The sequence below is a fragment of the Hippichthys cyanospilos genome, chromosome 10 (genome assembly GCF_059441005.1).
Source record: "Hippichthys cyanospilos isolate Australia breed blue-spotted pipefish chromosome 10, RoL_Hcya_1.0, whole genome shotgun sequence".
Taxonomy (NCBI): domain Eukaryota; kingdom Metazoa; phylum Chordata; class Actinopteri; order Syngnathiformes; family Syngnathidae; genus Hippichthys; species Hippichthys cyanospilos.
In genome coordinates this window covers 11,326,761-11,347,792 of record NC_142378.1, presented here as the reverse complement: position 1 = coordinate 11,347,792, position 21,032 = coordinate 11,326,761, and the positions used below count along the sequence as shown (strand labels likewise).

The window sequence follows — 21,032 nt, the reverse complement described above, 5'->3', positions numbered from 1 at the left end:
TATGATCATAGTGGCATCCTTTTATGGTTGCGCGAGTCAGAGGATGGTGTATCCTCACGCCAGTGAAAATGAGACAAATGTCTTTTCCCCCTGCGGACCATTAAAAATGTCTTATTTATGCTTTGAACATTTTCTGTGGAGCCCATTCTGGCCTCAAATAGTTTGTGCCTCTTCTCAAAGCCCGTCCCCTTTTTTCAGGGAGCAAAAAGGAAGCATGACTCAAGGGGGAGATGATTATCTGAGCTGCACAGAGCTGAGCAGCAGCAGAGTAAAGGAGATGTTGAAGGGTTATTGTTAAGCGTGTTGTGACATTACCTTTTTAAAATGTTGTTTTGAACTTTCCTTTGACAGGGTGCACACATTGAAAATGCTCCCTTGTCTCTTCTTGCCACTCTATTAGATCCATGACTAATGAGAAGCAGTTTGATGGTCTGGATGGAGAACTCAAAGTCAGCTTCGAAGCCACTCTAATGGTAAGAGAAAAACTCATGAACATCTCACTTGATGAGCACACAAAATCAGCCAACATATATTGACAAAATAGTTTGTTTTCAATTACAATGGAACCCTAAATGTGGAAAATGAGAAATATGATAAAAATGTCTCTGCTGTGTCTTCTCAGTACATTAAATTATTACTTACGCGTAAAAAACAAAAAAAAATAAAAAAAAAAAACCTTTGAAACAAATCAGGTTTTGGAACCAATCTTTCAATTGTTAGCCATTTGGGATTGGTCTGAATATTACACCCAATCATCTCAAACCAAGACATTCTGAACAATCTATAGGGCTACTAACTTTGTATTTACACTGTTCCTTCGCTATATTTCTGCTTATTGCAGTGTCACACTATCGCAGATTTTCATTGAAAAATCCATTCAATTTTTTTTACTTTTCTACATGGATTTTTATTTTTGAACATATCTATTACAGGTTACCCTTTAATATTTTTCCACCTTCGAAGTCGGACCAGACAAGTTAATATAAAATATCGATTTCATGTGTGTGTTTTTTAACAAAATAAGCACATTTTTAAAAAAAAGAAATAAAAGCATTCGGTCTCGACTTCACATATTTCAGTTACTGCAGTTATTTTTGGGAGAGTAACCCCCACGATAAACGAGGGAACACTGCACTCAAACATAACAGATAAGTCAATAATAATTTAAACAATGATACAACCATAATCATTAATAACATTGTGACCAAATACTTTAACTTTTATCCGAGTTAGACAAAATTTGCATTCTAATCAAAATGTACCGAAGTGAAAACCACAAAACTGAGATATGAAGAGAATTGTGGACTTTGTGAAGAGTTGCACAGCTAGTGTTGACTACCTAATTAGTGTAAGAGTTTAGTTGTGAAGCGATTCTCAATGTCTACTGTACATTATCAAGCACTGTTCAGTTGTATTAGAATTTTACACACAATACTTCTGCATGAAGTCTTCTAAATTTGTTTATATTTCAGTATGTTTAGGTGCTGTTTTAAATACATTTACTGAGTAAATTTACAGAATCCTTGTTTAAGCACTTTTTTTCCTATGTTACAGCACTGAATTAATATTCAAACAATTCATTCACAATAGTTGTAAATATACCTTTAGAGAAAAAAAACGTGTAACTCTATTTTTACTTTGTTGTCATACTTGGAGAGTACACAGTATTTTTTGAAGTTGGACCCTGCTATGAAAGGTTTGATAACAACTTTATGAAACTCTTTCAAAAGTGGCCTACTAATATTCTTCTAATGCCTTATTAAATTGGGACAGCAGCAAATATCAATTTTAAAAAGAGAATAATTTCACCATTTTGCAGGCAACACATACGAAGACTTCTGTATGTTCCTGTTTTTTTTTGTTTTTTTTTTCAAATTAGAAATTTGCGTCTCTTAAAGCCAAACTATGTATGACATACAGTAATGACGTATTGATTCTGAGGCACTTTTATCTAATGGCAGCTTAAAAGGTTTGCACTTGGTACCATGAACCATCTATCTCACATTAGAAATTGTCCAAGGGACTGACGTTAATTGCTTATACACACCAAAAATTTGAATCTTAGGAATAACCTCTCTGAGTGTTAAACTCATCTAAGTTTAAGTGTACATGTGAGATAATGGAAAAAATGTTATGTTTCACTAGACCTTTTAACTCATCATGGGAGTTAAAAGTGAACTTCCAGTCATTGAACTCTTCTTTTAGATATTTAGATATTTAACTCTCATTTTAGTGATTTACCTGTTGAAAACTCTTTATTCGTGTGAACTTTGAAAGCACTTACAAATATGTTCCAGCACATTTGAAAAAATTGTCGAATGTCAAAAATGTTTATATCAGAGTTCTGTGCTTCCATACTTAGAAGACACTAAAAAGATTGGTGTTGAATTCACTCAATGTATTTTGTCAGGTCGTTGTACACAATAATATCATCTGTGGCCATAGTTTTTGCTTTCGCTCATTTTTTAAGTATATGTTCTGTTTATATCCACTTTAAATATGTACAGTATACTGTATACAGTACATATGTATAAATTAACTTTGTATCCTTGATCAACTTCAAATATCACGTCAATTTCATTGTAGATCGATTTAATAAACTTGATTCAGGATATTAATCCTGAATCAAGTTGTTTAAATGCCATGTTTATATGTTGTGTCACAAATGATGAATTTCCAATAATCAGAAAAATACAATTACAGTAGATATGAATCAATGCACGTTTTCACATAAGAGTTGACTTGTAGATGAATAGGCATTGCCTTAGCACACAAAGAAAAACCAAAGGGGCAGGTTTAATGTTTGGTTCATACTAGCGTGCATTTTTTTTTTTTTGTTCTTGCGGGGAGGTTGGTGTATTTTTTAGGATTGGGTGGATTGCTGGTTTGTTCTACCCCAGCTCAGCAGCTGGAGGGCAACAAGTTATACAGGTGGAAACCAGGATGTGAGCTGCCCATGATAATGTTTCCAGCTCTGCTGAGGCAGTGTATTTTATAAATGTCCTCCTGGGAGGGAAGGGAACAACCATTGACCTTCTGGAAGGAGCATAGGAAAGTCAGGCCCTTTTCTTCCATGTTTGCATTTCCTGAGCATCCTCAGGTGATGTAGGCACGTTCAGATCAGTTAGGTATCTCCAGAAGTCCCAATAGTAGTATATCTTTTGTTTTAATTGTACTTAGTACAAGCCTGCTGTCTAACTTTTTTCTTTCAAGCGGGATTGCTCTCTCACAATCGGTCAAAACTACCTTAATGTTCAATGTCATTTGAGTGTCACAGTGATGATTTAAAGTACCTCGTTAAACTCTCATTTGTTGCTTTTATTGACTGCACTGAGAGAGTTATAGACTATAAATGATGATCTATTGATTTTTTTTTCTGGTTAAATGTGATCACAACAAACACCTCATATATTTAATTCCCTTACTTATGGTCATTTTGCTGTTCAAAATGTATGAAAGTGCACAAAACAGGGAAGTAATGATTTCTGGAAGGATTATGAGCCGACGTTTGTTTCCTGTTACTGGCTGTATTAATCACAAAAATGTTTCCTGCCAGCTTCATAGCCCAGGTTGACCCTCAGTCGTCTGTGTGTGGGTTTCTGTTAAAAAAAAAAAAAAAAAAACATTTTGTTTTTTAAAAGAAGAGCTTCTTAAATTTGTTTCTGAGAAGACCTTTGAGAATCAAACAGTAGGTTTTATCTTACATTAGCTCCAATATCGTAGAGATGGTACAACAGTTTACCATGAGGAGCATTGTACGTCTAAATTGCCATGGAATACATTTGTGGTCTATAAGATCAATGAACTTGCCACACAAATCAAAGGTGAATGTAATACTCATTTTTTGTAATTGTCCATTAAATAATTTGGAACATTCATATGGAACATTGATGTCTATAGTTGGCAGTGAAAGTGTTAAACTCATAATATTTATACATAGGAACATTTCTTACTTGATGAATGCACTCTTACATCACTTCTATTTAGCACAGTAAACCTTACAGAAAAATTTGGTGCAAATATATTATGATCATTCTTTAAGGCTTCAGTTTTTGCAATCAAAGAACCACTATATGTACTAATAGAAATGTTACTTGCACTGTTGACTGTATTTAGTTTAATGAAGTTAATACACAAGGACATAGAGTTTTAAATACATGTAGTGCAAAACGATTAAAAAAAGATTTCACTCAATGAGATTGCTTAGTGTACACATGATGGAAAATCAATCATAAAATGTAGTGTAGGGTTTGTGTATGTGCCCTGTAATTGATGTAATGAACCATTTCTTTAAATACTAAATGGATGCTGGATTCTGTATTTCTTTTTATGCTTGCAGAGACATATTTGTGATTTTGTTCTTCAAACTCCAAAGTAGACGTCCCTCACCTCAACTGGACACCATGAACACTTCGGCCCAACCACCCACCAATGACACCCCGCTCTGCTACACCATTAATAATCCCCCATTCAAGTTTGTGCCCACCATTGCCTCAGCCTACTTCTCTTCCATCTTCAGCGTGCTAGGTATCACCTCCAACCTCATCGCTTTTGTGGTTCTCATCAAGGCGTTCCAAAGGACTCACAGCAGCTCCCGTTCTTCCTTCCTCATTTTCCTGGGCGGCCTCGTGGTCACTGACTTCATGGGTCTGCTGGTCACAGGCAGCATTGTGGTCTCCTTTCACGTGACACACTTCAACTGGCGCGATTTAGACCCTCACTGCCATTTCTGTAACTTTATGGGCATGTCCATGGTCTTTTACGGACTGTGCCCGTTGCTACTTGGCGCCGCCATGGCATTGGAGCGCTTTATTGGCATCACCCGTCCATTCGCACGCACCACCACCATGCCTAAGAGGCGAACAGTCTTCATGTTGTTGCTGGTGTGGTTCATTGCCGGCTGCATCGCGCTGTTGCCTCTGACGGGAGTTGGGAGCTACCACATGCAGATGCCTGGCTCCTGGTGTTTCTTCAACATTAGCTCAGAGGGCAGAGACCTGACCTTTTCTGTGCTCTTCTCCGTGGTCGGGTTGACATGCCTCGCTGTGTCCTTTGTGTTGAACACCGTCAGTGTGGTGACGCTGATTAAGGTGTGCTGTGGACAAGATAAGAGGCAACGTCCCAGAGATCAGGAAGTGGAAATGATGGTCCAGCTCATCTTGATCATGGCCATCGCTTCCATCTGCTGGTGTCCAATGCTGGTAAGTCTGACTGTTTATTAATTAAATAGGAATCTAAGGTATAACACTGCAAAGATTCTCCACAATTTACTAGATTGAGTATTTGTCCAAGACACTGAATGCATACGCTGGACTAAGTGTAGAATTTTTTCAGTTTAGTGAATGGAATGTTTTTTTGTTGTCTATATAAGGAGACGAAACAGCATTGTATATTTCAGGCAAGGTTTCCATTCTGGATCATTTCAATCCTGTTCAAAGATTCGCTGATAAGGTTAAAGGGAATCGGCGTCACATGAAAGAGGCATCCCAAGCATTTTTCTTTTTTTTATCAGCACTGCCATAATGAGCCATCATACCATCCTAGGAGATTTTACTTTGCTTCCTCTCTACATGCTTCATCGCTCCGCAGTAATGCAACATTCTCAAGAGATGAACTCAAAGCCTGCAGATCATTCTTGAGAGACTTTAACGCTCGCTTGACATTTTCTGTACAGCAAAACCAGCACGCTCAGAATGAAAACTACAGTAAAATAAACGGTGATACTACAACAGCAAATTGTACAAACTGAAATCAAACGCTTAACAAACATTTACCAGAGATCCATGGGAGGTGGTGTTGGATGATACATTCAACAATCCTTCATTTTTTGTTTTTTACTCATGGAACCTCGAAATAGACCAAGGAAAGTGATTTAGATGGCTGTCCAGGCTCTTCAGTATCATTTATTTTCACTCACTCTGCATTTAAAAAAATCGATTTTCTTTGCTGCTAGTTGATGCCGGAAATTTAATAGAAGGCTGGCATCAAAATCATTCCTTTTCCGGAAACGAAATGTTAGGTTTGTTCAATTACTTGCATTGCATTGTGAAAGGCCAAGTCATTTTCAACACACACACACACAAAAAAATAAAATACACAAACACCAAAATAAAAAGTTATTAAAAACCCACCTGTGAAAGCTCTTTGTTTGCAAATATCAAGTTTAATAACATGAAGATCCACAGCTATTAATACAAAGTGGCCAATATATGTACAACTTATTTTTTATGGCTATATTACATTTTTGCTGCATTTAATGGGGTGCGCTTTGTAGTTCAGAAGTCATAGTAAAGGTTTTAGGCTACATCAGTTATAACACTGCTTTACTAGCCATAAAGGCTACAAGGTGAAACATAACTATAGTTTTGTATAAGAAAAAAAAGACAGTTTGAATGCAAAATGTTTGTTTTGCTTGGGCTCGGGCGCAATAGAATGTGATTGGAATACCCACCACTCGCGATATTTAAAGTGCCTTTGGACAACTTCTGTTGTGATATTTAAATATAATTAGTACAATATGGTTATACTGTATAGTGGCTCGGTGGCGGTTAAAGGGACCCATTTCAAATCCGCCTCGCTCCGGTCTTCCTGTGTGGAGTTTGCATGTTCTCCCTGAGCTTGCGTGGATTCTGTCCGGGCACTCCGAATTCCTCCCACCCTCCGAAAACATGCATGGCAGGTGTATTAGACATACTAAATGGTTGTTGGTTTCTGTCTGCCCGGCAATCAGCTGGCAACCCGTTCAGGTTGTCCCCCGCTTGGTTATTTTGAAACCATGTAACACTTTTACAATATCACTGACAGTTGCCCTAATCACATTCTACGTACATGATTTACATGATTTACGTACAAGATTTTGATTACCGCATTTTATGTATTTATATTACCTCACCCATAACAAACAGTATGGTTGTGATGTTTATCGGTCCATTAAATACAATATTTGTTCTGCAGCCTGGTCTAACCTTGGTTGTGTGATACCTTGCACAGATTCATATTCTGGTGAACTCTTCGACTGCGGCAGCCGTAAAAAATGAAAGTGTTTTGTTGTACATACGCTTGGCCACCTGCAATCAGATATTTGACCCCTGGATATACATCATGTGTCACGTTACCCGAATAAGGCGAGTCAAATGTGAATGTTAAAAGGTTAGCCAACTCACAAAGTTTCACCATATTCATCAGTCTCCTCTCTTAACATCGTCCAAGCTAAACAAACCATCTGGAAACTGTCTTGAATCATTGTGATGTGTATGCTGCTGTCCACACTTACTTAAATTCATTGTTTCTATATCACTGTATTATATTTTGTCATTGTCTATGTCATGTGTTCATGGCACGTAAAATGTTGCTCTCTTTTAATATGCATGCATTCTGTAGCATCCCACTTGTCAGGGTTTCAGAAATCTATGAAAGCAGTTACCTCATTCAGTCCCAAAGATATATTCTTATTTTTTTCAAGTCTAGAAATTTGATCCCCCATTGAACACACACTCACGTACACACGGTTACCTGGAGTACTTAATTAGGAACACTTGATTACCTAGAGTAATCAATTACTAATGTAATCAATTATTTTAGGAAGTAATAATCAAATACTCTAACTTAGTTACCTTCTAAACTAATGCACATAAAGCAATTCATACAAATTACAAAGTAATTGATTACTTTAGGAGGAAATTACCCAAAATAATTTAATACTTTGGTTCTTAACCCATTTAGTACCAGCCATTTATAGACACACTTGACCAAATAAATATAAAATGTAAATAGGGTCATCCCAGAAATTAATTTCTGGCCTTTTAAAAAATATAAACACTTGAAAAATAAATATATAATATAAATAAGTCCAATCTGGAAGTGGATTTTTGGCCTCTTAAAAAATGTAAACATAAGTCATTGAGGTTATAGTGTTATACAGTAATAGCTAACAGAATCTCCATTTTGTTCTCTGTTTGAGTGGAGTGCATGTGTATGGGAAAGTGTTTGACATATTAATATATTTAAGAATAAATTAACATTGCCTGTCATAAATTCTCTCAAGTGCATGCTGCAATGTACAATTGTCAAACAAGCCTTACTGTCACTTGGCATCAATATGGCTGCTGTTCCCAAAACTGACTGTTTGTAATATTTACGCCAAAGTGTGAGAGTTCTGCTACATTTATATATAGAATGTTTTTTTTATTTGATGTCATCAATAATGCCATATTTTCTGTAGTGTATTGGAGTTATTGCAATCTGACTGAGTGAAAACCATGTTTTAATTTGCAAACAAAAAACTGCTGACATAACATGTGTAAGGCTAAATTCATTCATTTCATCCTCAACACTCATTTCCCTTCATATTCTGAGCCAGTTTTGTTTATGTTTTTGTTTTTTTGTCACTTGTGAATTCCTCTCCTGAGTTTCCATTGAATTTCCTTGATTCATGCTAATTTCTTTTGTTTCCTCCCTCCTCCACCAGGTCTTTATTGCGCAAACTGTGCTGAGTGGACGTCCTCTCCAGGTCATATACCTTCTGCTGTGGCTGCGCTTTGCCTCCTGGAACCAGATCCTTGACCCGTGGGTCTATATCCTGTTTCGCAGGGCGGTATTACAGAGAATCTATCCTCGCATGGACTGGTCCCAGCGGTCTCAGTGGTCCTCCTTGAATCAATCTTTCAGGAGCACCATTAACCGATTAACACATTCTTCTTCACTTGGAAGGCCCCTTAGCTCCGATGAATTGGAACAGAATGAGAAATTGAATGAAACACCACGTGCCACATAAAGCCACTTCTTCTCACAATGATGATTTGAAAAATTTGGAAAAAAGTTTACGAACAAATCTTGCCCAAATGAAAAAGGAACTTTGCAGAAATAACTCTGTTTTTTTTTCTCTCAGTTTGTTTGCTTTCTAAATGGAAAGCAAACTTGCCTATGATGTCTTTACATATCTGCATCCCAACTGTGTGATTGATGCCTAAGATCCTTAAACCAGTCAATGGTATACTTAATTTTTAAAGCGACACTTAAGAACTTTCTGGTTCTGCTGATTATGGCGGCGCCATATGGACAAAAGTGGTAGTGTTTTGTTTAATAGAAGACTACATTTCCCTTAAAGACCAGCATCGTGAAAGCATGAGCTTCGATGGCCAGCCTTTGGACTGAAATAAATTTCTGTTTCTAGTGGATGTGTGAAACGATGAGATAATAAATCTTGAGCGTGCCTAAACAATCACAAATTTTTTGTTGTTATGTGGCTCGTCATGTTGGTGTGGAACTGTGAGCTATCAAACTGATTGCTATTTATTGCTATCACGCAAATTCCTGATAGCATTTACATTAGCATTAGCGTTCTGATTTGATCATCGAAAGCTACTTATTAGTTCACTGGGAACAGAACCAGGGCAACGTCTGTGGGAAATCCTTTCATTCTCATCTTTGAGCACATGCCAACAAGTGAAAGCCAGACCAGTGTTGATCCCTGACTGTCAGGGTATTCTCCCTTATTTTCTGTCTATTTTGCAGCTTTTGCTGTGACAGCAGTAATAGCACATAGACATTCAGATCAACTGCATTCTTTGTAATGAATAGGGAAAGGTGGGAGTGACATGCCGTATAGGTCATCACATTTTTAGTTTTTTGTTTGTTTGTTTGTGTTTTTGACTGCTGCTGAGTGTAAATAAGAGCAATACGAACATATGATGCAGTGATGATGCCTCATGAACCACTTGTGATATTTTTTAATTCCTCGAGATGGAGCTCTTGATTGGAGGATAAAATGTAGTGTAATGTATTATATTCACATTGCATCTTTAAACTGAGTGCTTTCTAGAGGACCCCAAAATATCAAAATTGGTTCATGAAGCGTCATTTTCCCTGTATATTTAAAAAAAAAAAAAATGCATGCCTATGGAAAATGTGCACCATTAAATTGTGCTACACATATTCATCTGTGAATGAACGGTTAGATAATTGACTTTGATAATAATACCTACTTGTTTTAAGAGAGTTTTGAAAAATACAGATGTCAATATTTTTTGGCAAAACATATTTCCAGGAACAGCATTAAACACGCATGCTAATTTTGTCCCTAACACTGCTTGCTGCCTGGAATATGCGGCTGGGAACTGCGAGTTTCTATTTTCTGCTTCCGCCCTTCAATTGTTTGACCTTTGAGTTGTGAATGTTATGAGAAATTGTGAGTGGAACTGCTGCCCATTAAAGACTATGTGAAATCCAACACTAATGCATTGTGCCTGAGACGTCTTGCTCATTAAGTATACCCCCCCCCCCCCCCCCCACGCACCAAAAAAAAAAAAAAAAAAAAAACATGCTTGAACAAAAAGGATCGGTCTGGTAGAGAAACTCAATAGCATTTTCTCACCATTATGAAATCAGCTGTTTTATTTTTTATTTCATACGTGTAACATGCCATACATTACCAGGTGTTCAGATAAAGTTCATTTATATAAAGTACTGTACAACTTAGTCAAAAGAAAAACATCATTATCAGACAAATATTGATGTGCAAATGTTAATCAGCAAACAATAATGATGCATTACAGAACATACAACATTTTTAAATAGCCAGATTAAAGTTTCCTTAGGGCGCATATCAGTGAAGTTATCATCAATTCATTGCTGAATTAAAAAAAACAAAAACAAAAGGAAACTGACACAAATGATCAAGATTGTTATCAAACTTCTGCAGATCTTGCTGATAGTCTGATAGTCATACAAAATATCAAATGGGCTGGCCCTTGACAACCAGGATAGAAGACCCCTGAACTAAAAGAAATAGAAATACAGCTTCTAAATTAATGTTTTAAAGAGGAAATTTTATTATTTCTTGACCTCCGTGTCTATGATTCGTAAGGCGACTCAAACTGAAAATTGCACACAACTGTAACATATCTGATTTCCTGATTTCGATCCAAGACCGATCACTTTTCCTGGGGTTAATTACAGTTATTTCCTGACAGATGTTTTCAAGTCTTTATCTTCACAGAACAAGAGGATTTTTTTCAAGAGCTATGACCATGTTAGTTTTAGATTTTGTACAGTAAATCCTCTGGTAGATAACATTTTTTTTCTATAAATTTAAATTACACTTTGTGCATGCAATACATTTTCTTTGTGTTATTCAGTTGCCCTAAAAATGTACATGGTGGTCAAATCCTCAGTCTAATGGGAAAAAAAAATGTGCCTCAAGAGCAAAACAGAAAGCATACAATAATTTCAGTCTCTGCCCAGGCTTTAGAAGAAAGTTATTCTTGCATAAATGTTAAATGTATGCAACCATTCAACATTTATGAATTAATTAAAAATTCATGTAAGAAATGAAAAGGCTACAATGCCTTCTGATAATTGGATGTGCCAATTATATGGAAACGGTACTCTTTGCTCACCATACAAATTTACATTTTTTCATTCTTGACGTCACCGATTGCTCCCCAGACGTCAAACAAAAACACATCAGGAAAAGCAAAGTCTCCTAGAACTGAGTCCAGAGCCTCTGCAAAGTCATCGGGGTTTTTCTTGTCTTTGCCTGCCTCAACAATGGTGGTTGCTGCACAGAATATGAACACAGAAATTGAATTGCTTATCTTTATGTCAGTAAACAGTGTCATGATATTATATCATCTACATTGCTTTTCAGATCAGTTTATTCAAAAACTTTGGTTTTACTAATAAGAAAATGTAGTACTGTAATGTGAAAATATAATTATTCCCTATTTATTTGGAGTCTTCTTCATTATTTTTTTTTCCGACAACAACTTTAGGATGTGTTCTGGTGAAAGTGTCAAAATTTCACCATGACGTAAAGCTACTACACCATAAATGTTTTTTATTGACTTGTTTATTGGATTGCATGAGACGATCTATGTGCAATGGGGAACATCGTCATAAAATAAAAAAAGCACTTTCTAGATGCAGTACTTAACTAATTTCATTATGACAAAGGTAAAGAACAAAGTGAAAGTTGAAAGCCATTTTTTGTGCAAATACAACGATCAATCAATAACATACTAATGCCTATCTTACCAAGCTCTAAATCTCGGATGCCCATGTAGCTTTCCAGTAAGTCATCCACTTTCATGGTGGCCCGTTCTTCAAATTCATTCTGCTGGAAGGAAAAATTACTGGTGTGTAAAATTTGCACTTCAACGTTGTACAAACAAACACAACATGTAAGTATTTAATCAACATGTTCACAACATATTTTAGTGCATTCAAAAACTCAATGCTAAAGTACTAAGGAGAATCCCTTTCATCCTTATTACTATAAAATAAGATGTTTTGTGGATAAATATTCACTCAAGAGGATGACCCTTTCACTTGCACATCCACTAATAAGATACATGAGCAGCAGTAGATATTTATCATTAGGATTTTAGTAATGCTCATGCTATAAAAGGAGAGATCAGTGTTCTTAAATTAACAATGTTAACTCTTGCAATTGTAATCTATAGTGATGTAAATGTAAAATTAATACTTCATGGCCTAATATGTTATGTATAATTTTTTTCTAAGTCCATTGTTAGTCTCCACACAATTTCTCTTTGACATTTTATTCAAAGCCAAAGCATGATTTCATTATTATTTTGTTTTTTAGGATCAATTTCTGATAGCGTACACTCCAGCAAACCGGTATAGACAACAAAGTGTTCTGTCAGGGTAACTGTGAAGGCAAAGTGATTGTTGATTGATTGGAGCCGTACATGTTCTGTTGTTGTTATGATAGAATGCATTGTCTTTAAATTTTAAATTTCTTGTTACAGTTTGCTGAAAACTTTCAGATGTGGGGTAAATTCTCTAGGAATTTTTATTCCAGCAAAATCCAGCAAACTCACCACTTCCTGGACTGTAGCGGAACCTTTGGAACGAAGGCGCAGGGTTTCCCTTCCATTGACTATTTTGCCCTCATTAGACTTCGGTGCTTTGGTCCGCATCCCAATCATGTCTAAACACACGCATACAGAATGGTTAATACAATTAGGGACATTTAGGATCTGTGTGTATCTTATGAACTGCTTTTAACTTATGGGTCTATGCGTTCATCAAAATCACTAGTTAAAAATCAAAAATATGTTCCTTGCACGAATAGTACGCATCACTTCCAGTGAAGCTCTGTGATCGTATTTCCCCCTAAGAACGTCATATAGTTAGTGTGTGTTATTGTTGGACAGAGATAGCAAGTCCTGAAGCTCCCATGAGTGTAAAAATTTGTATCATTTGGTCAAATTCTCTTCTTCATCTACAGTAAGTGAGGCATCTTTTGAATTTGTGTTTATCCGCGTTTGCCAGTAATTTAATACACAAAACAGTATGAACATTTAGATGATGCCAGTGTCAACATTTCCATTGTAAATTGCATCAATTCATGTGAAGTCTTAAGAGATGGTCATTTCGTTTTAGATATGGTGACAGGGATTTTTACATCGAAAAACCTAATACGTATTTTCCTACATGCGTTTTCAGATACTTTAAATGGGAAAAGCTGAGTTTCCGCTGGCTTGCACTACTCCTCAAACATGTGTGTGATAGTGCAAGTATTTCCCGTTCATTATGTGGCCAGAGTTCACTGATGTTCGACCTGAGGAAGGGCCAACTCACAATATCTGTGATAGTTCATCTTGAAATTTGGACTGAGATTAAAGGGCCTGCATTGCAGCATTTCAAACTTTCCAGTTAACTGTTGCTGTGTTTGTGATTATACAGTATCATATATGGCAAAATAACAATGCAGTTTCCAATGAAATATGCGTCATTTTGGTGGAAGTAGGACCAGAAGTAGGACCCCGGGCTTCCTTAAATCCTCCATTTCACTGATGTCATCTCAGTTGGCTAGCGTCATAGTTATTGATGGAAATACAGATTTTTCACAGAGATAAAAGTGTGCATTTTTTTTCTCGGTTATCTTGGTGAATTACATGAAATTGGCACAATACTCCAATACAATCAAAATATTTTGCCGACATGATGAGCCAGAATTATTCATCCAGAATTTTCATCCATCTTTTATAAGTGTATAGGTAAAAGTGTTGAAGTGACAGTTCACCATACAGATGAGTTATATGTAATATATGTATTAATATATTACATATATTAATACTGTATGCAATCTTGTCCACTTTTTTGGATTCCTCTAAAGACAAACCCCTTAACACTTTTCGGGGCGCTGCGTTCGCTTTCGAGCGACGATCTAAAAAGGCAAAAACTGACTTTTTTTAGGCCCATCTTTATCTATATCTTTATTTGAAGTCCTAAACAGCCAAGAATTTTCAGGATTTTAGAGAAATATGGGTATGTTAGACTTCAAGCAATGTCTGTTACGGACGCTTTTGTATGTTTTGCCTGTTTAGACTAAGGGCCGAAGGTTTCCTAGCAACCAAAAGGTTCAAATTGTGATCAAAGTGTATGAAAATAAGGGAAAATAAGATGTCCAGCATTAAACAGTAAGTGTACCAAAATTTTAAATTTGTTGGAAACATTCAAATTGCTGCAACCTTTTCCATTCGTGAGTTACTACCATGTATTATTCATCATTGTCAAGGAAATTGAGAGTAGAATTTGAATATGTTCATCTCAATCTCAGTCATTCTAGTAATTATGTGAAAATGCATGACAAATATTGTTATTCAACCAACAATATTATTGGATCTTGCTATGTGCAATGGGCCACCATCATGCAGCCTCCCTAACCCCGTAACGAAGTTGGAAGCATTGCCCAACATTTACTTGCAGTACAAATTAAAATTCATTGAGATAGAATCATAAAATAATCCAACTGTCCAGTTCAATTTTTTTTTCTGTGACCTGGTGATAAGGTAAACAACAGAGTACCGAGTCAGTGTTTGTGAAACTCAACATAAGTGGCTCCTCATCAGTTACATTGTTCTTACAGTAAAATCACTTGGACTGTAATTAGGAAGTCAGATCATTGACTCTACATATTGTTTCCCATGTGAAACAAAAGATGGATGACAGAAAAGCCCTGTTGCTTTCAGTCTCTCACAACACTCACTTACGCCTTCATTTCCTTTCCAATGCGTTGTGATCAAGTGCAATGAATCAGACTCTTGGGCCATTTGAAAACATTTACGGGACATGGAAAGTGAAACAGGCGTCAGCATGGCGAGGAATTTTGTAAATAAAACTGAGGTTCATTTTATGTTGTTTGGATTATCCTGGATTATGTTTCCAATGACACATATTGCATCAGAGCAACCAACAACTCGGTCTCTGTATGATCAATTTACGGACCAAGGATATGTTTGCCCTTACAGTCCCATTATATTAAAACAGAGGAGGAATGTCAGATCAATCACCGAAGTGCCTGTTGAGAAATGGTCGTACCTCCTGTTTTGCAGCCCTTCAGATGATATCTGCATCCTTGTTTTGTTGCATTTTTTTCAGTTACACTGATTAAAATTCCGCCATCATTTCCTTTAGGCTTATACACACTATCTCCCATGAAAGTCTTTTTCTTTGTTTTTTGTGCCTATGGCTGCATGAGGTTATTATTTTTTACTCCATAATCCACATTTTTCTTTTTTCCTGGATTTCTTGCATAGAGGGCCAATAATGGTAGTAGGGGATTCTTTTCATTCTGCTACTTGAATGGTGAAACCTTGGATGATATTGATTGCAAAATATTTGCATTTGTAATCATTCAATCTTGTGAGGCATCATTGTCAGTATTGATGACAACAATTCAAAACATTTCTGCCTCTCGAGTGAGGGGTATTGTGCAATATTGTTGCCCAAAGCAACTGAGGAAAAGGTGAAATAAAAAGTACCAAAAAGCTTACTATATTTAGGTATGTCCAGAAAAAATACTCATTTTTAAATCAGTCAAAGCAGATGTCATTGTAAAATAAACCCTATTGGTGGCAAAATACAATATTTTAGTGGTATATCTTTGTGTTTAAAGTTTAGGTAGGTTTTCTCGAAAACAGTTTTAATTTAAAGAAAAATCTGGTTGAGTGTATCAGCTAATACTGTACATGATGCATTTTCTGATCGCTGATTTAAACCAAATAACAAGTTGAGCACACTGTGGACATAACATTACACAGTGATGGCTAAATGAAGCTTCATGAACCACTTTTTAATCTCTCACCAAAGGCCCTCTTGGGTCCGACCAGGCGTAGAGTGAATGGAATGCCTCTTGGTTGTTCTTTCAGCATTTTTGCCACTTCGTAATGTCGACATCCCACGATGCTCTGGTCATTGATGGCTTCGATGTGATCACCGACACACACTGTCTTCAGTCGATCTATAGTGCTGCCTTCCTTTATTCTCTAAGGGGATATAGAGTCCGCTTTTAGCTTTGCTTTGATGACCATTTGCTTGGAATCTTTTTTGTAGTAAATGGAACCACAGAAGAGTAAAATGTTGGTTCGATATTGAAGAAAAAAACTAAACCAGTGTATTGTCCTTATTCACCTTAATGAATGCATATCCAGCTCCGTTGTCTGTGATGGTGAGCCCCAATGCATCCTCTGTCTTGGTCACTTCCACCTCCTTAGTGTCGCCTCTGACGTGAGCAAAAATGAAGTCTTCTAGTCCAATCTGCCCCCCTAGTAACTTCTGCATGTCCACTTTATAGGAGTTGAGGGTGCAGAAAAGGATCTGAAACCCGGAAAAGACAGGTGCAGCTCAAAAACGATAATCTCCAGATGTTGGCATTTTACATTTTTTTACTGGTCCGTCATTTGCTGGTACATGGTACGCTTGATTGTTTCATGCTATGACATTCACTTGAATCTATTTACATATTTTCAAATAATTGTATACAAAAATTTGCATTTCAGGTAAAAAAATAAAATCTTGGTTTAGTTTCAGTTTGTAAAAGTACCCTGCTTAATTTGTTTATGCGCATGGGTTGCACATGAATAAAAGGTGGTAGATGGACCTAATGTCTCCCTCTTCACCTATCAACACCACAAACAATGTCAGTCTGTCATAATTGTCATATGCAATTGATGTACAAGTTCTAGGCAAGTAAATTTAAAGGTTTTTTGTGTTGTTTATGTTGTTTTGTTGTATTTATTTATCTATTTGTTTATTTATTTGCCGCCAGTGGTGTCTTTACTGTTAAAAGTGATTGGCTGCACTGTAGCTAAAGTGTAATGGAAACGCTCCAGTTGTGCTTTCTAGATTTTGAACAGCAGGGGGACACATATTCCAACAAATTGCCAATAGAAGTCATCCAGGAAAAATCCGGTTTTACTGCACACACGTTTATGAATCGCTTGATACATATACTTTTAATTGCATGTTTTCATGTTTTCATCATAGTAATTGTCAATTTAATGCATGTAAAAGTTCTACTCCAAATTATTTATCCAAATGAATTTGCAAACTTCACAGTTAAAATCCGTTCTTTTTGTCAAGTCTCTGAAGAAACAAAATCTGAAATGCCAAATGAAAATAAGAAAAAAAAACGGACTATGCGGTTAAACAAAACTTTATTTCATAAGCCACAAGGGAAATTGGAAGATAACCACAGTCAGCTGTTATCTGACCTTGTGCAGTTCCGCTTAGATATTGTTCACATGCAATACTGAGGCCCCGAGTACAGTTCAAGGTCTTTTTTTGTCATGTCGCTTCAGTGCAAGGTCATGCAGCTTAATATCGTTATACATGAACATGTTAAAGGATTTTTAATAGTGTACATAACCAAAGTATGCTTATAATTAGTCCAAGCAGTCCAAGAAAATTGTCAGGAATGCATGCTGTTGCATGCTCTAAATGTATTTTTTGTGTTCTAAATGTTTATATGTTTTCACTAAATTAACATATTTTCACTTTATAAAGATGATGACTGTCTATGTTGTATTCTTAAGGCATTTTTAGTAAAAACAACCAACACACTAGTGCTCTATCTTGTGTAACTTGAGCCATTCACGTCATCATAATCATGGCTTGTGTCTTCCTGATAAGAACATGAAGGTTGGCTGTTGTTGAATATACTTGGTCTAATCTCCAGTCGCGCATGACCTTCAAGTTGAAATGCAGATAGCAAACACCTTCATATCGGCCTTAATTTCACTACAGATTGCGAGTGCTGGTGTTTTACTGCTCATGTGCTCACTGATTTGTACAGTCTTACTTATTAAAGGAATATGTATAGACTGATTGGGGTAAAGATACAGTTACATATCTACTATTGCTTACCTTTAAAAATACAGCTAGCTGAGCAGGCAATGTACACAATGTACGGAACTTGTACATAGTTTACTTCAACAATTTTGGTGACTGATAATGATAATGATAATGCATTACTATAGCAGCTCAGTTTAATCTAAAACAATGAACATTTGACTACACTAGAATGTGCAGCAATATCATTGATATTTTTGGAGGCATATGCTGGTGAAAAACTGCTGGTTCATAGATAGCTGCACTGAATTACTACTACAATTGGTAAAAAAAAAAACTATAGGCATATAGCTTCATTTTTTAACTTCAAACCCTGTGCAAATACTGTGAACAAGATTGCATACAGTATTAATATAGGTAATATATTAATACATATATTACATATAACTCACCTGTATGGTGAACTGTCACTTCAACACTTTTACCTATACACTTATAAAAGATGGATGAATAATTCTGGATGAATAATTCTGGCTCATCACGCCGGCAAAATATTTTGATTGTATTGGAGTATTGTGCCAATTTCATGTAATTCACCAAGATAACCGAGAAAAAAAATGTACACTTTTAAGCTATAGTCCTTAATTAAGGACTGTAGGGAGGTTGCCTGACCTTATACCTTCTGCGCTGGTAGTCCTAGTCCTAATATTGCAGCCAATGAGTATGTTGTGATGTGTTGTGATGTATGTAAAGATGAAGTCAGCACAGTCACATTAAGTGGTTCATGAGAAGAAAAAAAAATCCCTATATATTGTTATAAAATTGTTAAAACAACAGCTGAAGTTCACAAAATCAATGCTGTACCTCTGAGGGAGATATGTTGAAAACTTCAGCAATCTTAGCATACAGCTCTTTGACATTGGTGAATCCATGGATTCGGCCTGTGGGGCTTCCATGTGCCAGCTGCGTGTGGAAAACAAGCCTCGGCCGCGGGTATTCCGGCGGCCCCGTTGGTGGTGGTGAAGGGGGAGGAAGCGGAGGTGCTGTGGGCTCCATTCGCCCCTGATTGTGGCTTTGGGCCTTGTGTCCTTCCATGGCCTCTTCCCCAGTTGCCTTGGAGTCCTGTGGGCTCATAGCCTCCGTGCTCTGCATCTGTTCACGTGCCTTCCTTCTCTGGCAGCTTTGGTGGTGCAACTACCTCTAGCAAAAAGAAACAAACACTGTTCGCTCTGAGTCAGTTGGTTGTCCAACCGTGCAACCACCTTTTGGGAGCACTGCGCTAATGAATTAGTCATGACAAAAAGCACGGTAATACTAGCTTCCACATCGAAACCAAACACCCTTCGAGTGGATGACTCGATGTGTTACACCTGAGCCTTTAGTAGCTTACACTGAGAGAATAGAATCAAATTAGATTCAAATTAGATTCTAATTTGATTCTAAAACTGACAAAATGCCCCATCAGCATGGCTGTAAAACTCAAGTTTAAACATGTAGTCTATCTTTTGTGCTTGAAAGATAAAACTTACAAGAAAAATTACTCCAACTAACTCTCCTAGGATAAGAGGTAAACTGATATCTTTGGTTTGGCAGTATGGGTGCCTGCCTCCTCCAGCTTCACAGGCTGATGTGCTGGGGTGAATCCTTGGCAATGCATTGACCTTTTTGCCTGTGCAGACAGGCCCTTCAACAGTTGCTTAATTTACATTAATGGTTTTAGTTAGACAGTGCAGCATTACAAACTGCAATCACAAAAATAGCAGCTTAATAAAGACCAATTTATTCTGATTCAAGTTAAAGTGTGATGTTTTTTGATCACATTTATCTAATTTTAAAGCTTTGTCTTTATGCTTATTGTATGCTAATTGTTAGCTTTGTTTTTATGCCTCCCTTGTTGTGTTTATTGTTGGTTGGAAAACAAACGTCAATGACAACCTGTACTGAAGACTGATTGGCTGTCATTGTGTTTGGCTTAACCTGTTAGGCGCCAATTGTGAGTGGGAGGTCAAGGTAGGAAGCAAATTTTTGACATGAAAAGGCAAGAGCATTTGAAAGTCTTTAAGAAACTCTGCCAGCGCATTTGATAAAGGTAAAGTGACGTGCATTGTGAAGAGGAGCTTAAAATTAGCCTACCGCATAAACCCAAAGTACCCAGCAGCGACTCCGGCCTCTGCTAATAATAGCAACAACAATGGTAATGTAGCGAGTCATAGCAAAGCTCTTTGCAAAGTCAAACTCGAGAATACTCCGCGTTGATGCTAGCCCGCGACATACAGAGTGGGAAATGTTTTTTTTAATATTATTTTCTGTGTATTTTTGTGATCGACAGTAGAAAACAGCACCATTCCTCCAGATGTTCAGAACCAAATGTCTCAGCCAACTCTTGTGTCTAGTCTCAAATACAGCAGAAGGTAAATGGCTACAACTGTATCTATGAAAGAAAATTAATGACTTAAGCCACTTTTGGTAATTAATTTCTCATGTATTTAAATGTCTAGACAGCACTTTATATTTCTGAAATGAAACATATCAGACTTCCATCAGACAGAGCTCAGAATATGTCTTCCTGTGCACAAATAAAACCCTGTATATTTGCGTAAGACCAGCTGTGCTGGGATTTTGGATGTGGTCGGAGCGAGTGGAACTTCAAATCAAATTTCTGTCATCAAAAATGTCACTCTGCTAAATGTCTCTCACTGAGCTCAAAAGCCCATCTTGGCACTGCACAACCTATTTCACTTTGCTGGAAAACACGTGTGATGATTGCACCTTCAAGTAAATCAGGATTCGCCAGAATTTCCCCATGTCTTTGAAAATAGACCTCATGTTTACTGAATGATTATTTCGATTGTAATGAGAGAGTTGTGATTTTAGAATCTCCCATCTGTCTGCATTGTGTTACTTAATGGTGCATCAGATTTAAAAAAAAAAAA

The 21,032-nt window shown here is 36.8% G+C and overlaps 2 protein-coding genes across 3 annotated transcripts; one reads left to right on the top strand and one right to left on the bottom strand.

Moving 5' to 3' along the window:
- Nucleotides 1-248: 248 nt before the first annotated feature.
- tbxa2r (thromboxane A2 receptor) lies at nt 249-10,234 on the top strand. 2 transcript variants are annotated; one of them, XM_088425648.1, is made up of 4 exons: nt 249-473; nt 4,340-5,201; nt 8,468-8,509; nt 8,590-10,234. In XM_088425648.1, exons 2-4 carry the CDS (start codon nt 4,404-4,406, stop codon nt 8,677-8,679), a joined length of 930 nt encoding a protein of 309 aa, XP_088281774.1. In that variant the 5' UTR covers nt 249-473; nt 4,340-4,403; the 3' UTR covers nt 8,680-10,234. The 2 variants fall into 2 exon arrangements, with proteins under 2 accessions (XP_088281774.1, XP_088281773.1); XM_088425647.1 differs by having other exon boundaries at nt 8,468-10,234.
- Nucleotides 10,235-11,299: 1,065 nt separating this feature from the next.
- On the bottom strand, nt 11,300-19,251 carry gipc3 (GIPC PDZ domain containing family, member 3). The gene is made up of 6 exons (XM_088425649.1): nt 18,964-19,251; nt 16,441-16,626; nt 16,115-16,295; nt 12,843-12,952; nt 12,034-12,115; nt 11,300-11,557 (listed from the first exon to the last, which is right to left on the bottom strand). The coding sequence occupies exons 1-6, from the start codon at nt 19,249-19,251 to the stop codon at nt 11,406-11,408; spliced, it is 999 nt and encodes a 332-aa protein (XP_088281775.1). The 3' UTR covers nt 11,300-11,405.
- Nucleotides 19,252-21,032: the final 1,781 nt, after the last annotated feature.